The sequence below is a fragment of the Limulus polyphemus genome, unplaced genomic scaffold (genome assembly GCF_000517525.1).
Source record: "Limulus polyphemus unplaced genomic scaffold, Limulus_polyphemus-2.1.2 Scaffold5755, whole genome shotgun sequence".
Lineage (NCBI taxonomy): Eukaryota > Metazoa > Arthropoda > Merostomata > Xiphosura > Limulidae > Limulus > Limulus polyphemus.
In genome coordinates this window covers 34,301-38,361 of record NW_013671365.1, presented here as the reverse complement: position 1 = coordinate 38,361, position 4,061 = coordinate 34,301, and the positions used below count along the sequence as shown (strand labels likewise).

The 4,061-nt window shown below is 34.2% G+C and overlaps 1 protein-coding gene across 3 annotated transcripts in view; it reads left to right on the top strand.

Annotated features, from left to right (window-relative positions):
* Window positions 1–4,061, top strand: part of LOC106472943 (tyrosine-protein phosphatase non-receptor type 9-like) — a 31,227-nt gene that overhangs the window by 17,329 nt on the left and 9,837 nt on the right. For all 3 annotated transcript variants that reach the window (XM_013933613.2, XM_022401475.1, XM_022401476.1), the window contains 2 exons: window positions 1,975–2,204; window positions 2,498–2,705. In XM_013933613.2, coding sequence (XP_013789067.2) covers window positions 1,975–2,204; window positions 2,498–2,705 — 438 coding nt within the window. The remainder of the gene's footprint in view (window positions 1–1,974; window positions 2,205–2,497; window positions 2,706–4,061) is intronic.

Here is a 4,061-nt window from a genome sequence, read left to right as displayed (position 1 = left end):
ATCAGTAAACATTACAATGCTTTCATACGCAAAATATTAATTTTTTTTTATTAAGTCTTAAGGTTTTAAAGCAATGTTTTTATCATGCCTTTTTGTTTCTTTTCGCATGTTGCCTATCCAACATGCAAAGTAATCTTCAAATTTCACATGTGAAATCTTTATAATGTCCAGACAGTTATCAAACACTTCTGTTATTTTCAGTAATGAATCTTTATACCGGTTTGACCGATCTCGTAACCACTTTAAAAATGGCCAGGTGGTTAAGGCACCCGACTCGCAATCTGAGGGTCGCGGGTTCGAATCCCTGTCACACCAAACATGCTCGCCCTTTCAGCCGTGGGGGCGTTATAATGTGACGGTCAATCCCACTATTCATTGGTAAAAGAGTAGCCTAAGACTTGGCGGTGGGTGGTGATGACTAGCTGCCTTCCCTCTAGTCTTACACTGCTAAATTAGGGACGGCTAGCGCAGGTAGCCCTCGTGTAGCTTTGCGCGAAATTGAAAAACAAACAAACAAACACTTTAAAAAATTAGAAAATATATATAAGTTATGCCTTTTTCATTCTAGAATGAACACAAATGATAACATGAAAACATAAATGTTTAGACTAAATAGCTTAAATGTCATAATATAATACATTTATATATATATATATTTATTTTTATTATATTAACCTTTCAGCCATGCCTGGCTAACAATACAGTAGTTACAATGATGTGGGGCACGTATCCAATACAATAAAACTCAACTTTAGTTTTTACAAAGTGACATGTCTAGGCTGTGTTTTAGAGACTAGTATTTTGTAAAATACCCAGTTTTCCCCTGAAGAAGAAAGGTCCACCTTTCGAAAGTGCTTGGGTTATATGGTTTTTATTCATTTGTAAAATAATCACATTTCAATTATTCTACATTATATGTGTATATAGATTATTACTATTTAGAAATAACTTCTTAAACTTATTTTTATTAAAACATAAAACAATAAATAAAGAAGTAAAGCAAACAATTATCTCTTCTAGTGACGACCTTTGTACTCGGTTGCTACTTGATGTAGGTTGCTAAGCCTTTTAAAATTTTGCACATGGAGGATATGAAATAAAATAATTTTTTTAGGTTTTATATATGCAGTTGAATAACCAAAAAATCATAAATTACTACATCAATACCATAGAATTCCACTATAATTTATCAAGCTTAGTAACTAAGATGTATTTCAGTCTAAAAATATATGAAATTGTGACCAGACTAGAGACGCAACCTACATCATTGAAACCTTGGTTCAAAAGAAAGATGTTAAAATCACTGAGAAAGCCACTGGGGGGACATTCTGAGCTTCCGATTGATTATTCATGTCATACATAGAAGTAAGTGTATATAAGGGAGCATTTCCAAAACTGGAAAGATGTGGGTAGAGTGCCACTGTGTTTGATTTATTACGTGAGCAATATCTTAGGAAATTGAAAAGATAAGAAGCTCTTATTTTATATTCTAGCTTGTCAATATCAGTAATTTGAGTTCCTAATTCATACGAAACTATACTTAGTATTTTGACATCATAAACAACTAATTTGAACCAGTGCTGCATTCAACATACCACGTGACACAGAAAAATCAATGTCTATTGACATAAATTCATGAAATGGTAGTTCAATAAATACTGAATTCAAATCAACAAACGCGATGACATTGCCTTTCACCCGTGAATGTAGAAGTTACGTATGGTACTAGTAGTTGAAGATATTTATCATTATCTACTGGTTAATGCAGAAGTTTCGACAAATTTAGGTCCAACCCGAGAATAGTTAAGTTTCCAGATCATTTCATTTCTTAGTATCTTTTTCTATTCCTCCACTTTGTTGTCATTTGGCTGAAAGTTTTATCAGTTTGTTTCCTTTCTCTAGCAAATAATTACAACATATCATAATTTTTATTTATGTATAACATACCATCAATGTTTTATTTTTCCTTCACAGGTCCACTGCCAAAAACATTTTCCCATTTTTGGCAAATGATATGGGAGCAAGAAGTGTTGGTTATTGTCATGACAACTCGTACCATCGAAAGAAGCAGGGCCAAGTGTGGTCAGTACTGGCCAAAAGAAGAAGAAACGTACACAGATTATGGCCCTTTTCGAATCCACAACAATGATGTTGACCAGCACAGAGATTACACTGTAACAAGTCTAGTTGTCACACACACCTGGGTATGATTACCAGTGTAAAATGTTCAACCTCGATACTTCGTTATCACACACATAAGGGTGTAGCTGTTCAGTTACGAAGATATAAGAACACAATTTCATGTTTCTGTTCTGATTTCACACGTGTTTCTTCATAAGGATAAAAGATATTACCATAGTTATATTCAGACACGTATAAATGTTACGTAATGATATCGAAGATATTGTTTCATGAAAAAACGATCAACAATGCGTACATAAAGTTGAAATCTTTAATACAGTTGTTCATTGATTGACTGGTTCTATGTGTATTTCAGAGTGGATTATGTCGAGAAGTGTCCCACATGCAGTTTACAAGCTGGCCAGACTATGGCGTTCCTCTCTCTGCCTTGGAGATGTTAGCATTTCGTGATAAAGTTCGAGAACAACAAGCACAGTCTCTCTTGTCTCTTGGCTCTCATTGGCACGGACATGCACTGGGACCACCAATTGTAGTGCACTGTAGTGCTGGAATAGGTAGAACAGGTAATATATTTCAAAAACTTACTTCAATAGCTTTATTTACATTTCTGAAATTACTATGTTTCAGTGATTTCAGTTTAATATTATTAAAAATGTATCCTTGTTTGAAGGATTTTATCTGCTTTATTATTACATTACTACATGTTTATCCTCTCTGCTAAGGATTGTTATTGCTTTATTATTATATTACTACATGTTTATCCTCTCTGCTAAGTATTGTTATTGCTTTATTGTTACATTACTACATGTTTATCCTCTCTGCTAAGGATTGTTATTGCTTTATTATTACTTTACTACATGTTTATCCTCTCTACTAAGGATTGTTATTGCTGTATTTTGATATAGTTACTACATGTTTATCATCTACTGAGGATTGTCATTGCTTTATTGTTACATCACTACATGTTTATCATCTCTATTGAGGATTGTCATTGCTTTATTGTTACATTACAACATGTTTATCCTCTCTGCTAAGGATTGTTATTGCTTTATTATTACGTTACTACATGTTTATCCTCTCTGCTAAGGATTGTTATTGCTTTATTATTACATTAGTACATGTTTATCCTCTCTACTAACGATTGTTATTGCTTTATTATTACATTAGTACATGTTTATCCTCTCTACTAACGATTGTTACTGCCTTATTATTACATTACTACATCTTTATCCTCTCTACCAAGGATTTAAACTCCCACAGTATAGCCTTCCCAAAGATTTACCTGTTTCACATGGTTTTTTTCCCAGAGAGTTTTCAGTTCTTGTAACCTACAAGTTATCAAACATTCAATTTCTGGACAGACATAGATACTGATTGATTTCATTGTATCCACACATAGATGTTTATGTTTTATTTCAATCAGGAAAACTAATATCACTTTTAAAAAATACCATCATTTCAACATATAATGAATCATGTTACTGAATAAAATGCTCATTAGGCCAAGTGTTTCTTGAAGGCATATGTTCTTTTATGAGAACCAAACTTGATCACCAATGAAAGAAGTCATAGCATCCGAAATACTCATCCTTACCGTCATGTCTTCACTCTCATCCTTACCGTCATGTCTTCACTCTCATCCTTACCGTCATGTCTTAACTCTCATCCTTACCGTCATGTCTTAACTCTCATCCTTGCCGCGATAACCGTGATGTCTTCACCCTCATCCTTACCCCGATAACTGTGATGTCTTCACTCTCATCCTTACCGTGATAACCGTGATGTCTTCACCCTCATCCTTACCCCGATAACTGTGATGTCTTCACCCCATCCTTACCGTGATGTCTTCACTCTCATCCTTACCGCGATAACTGTGATGTCTTCACTCTCATCCTTACCGCGATAACTGTGATGTCTTC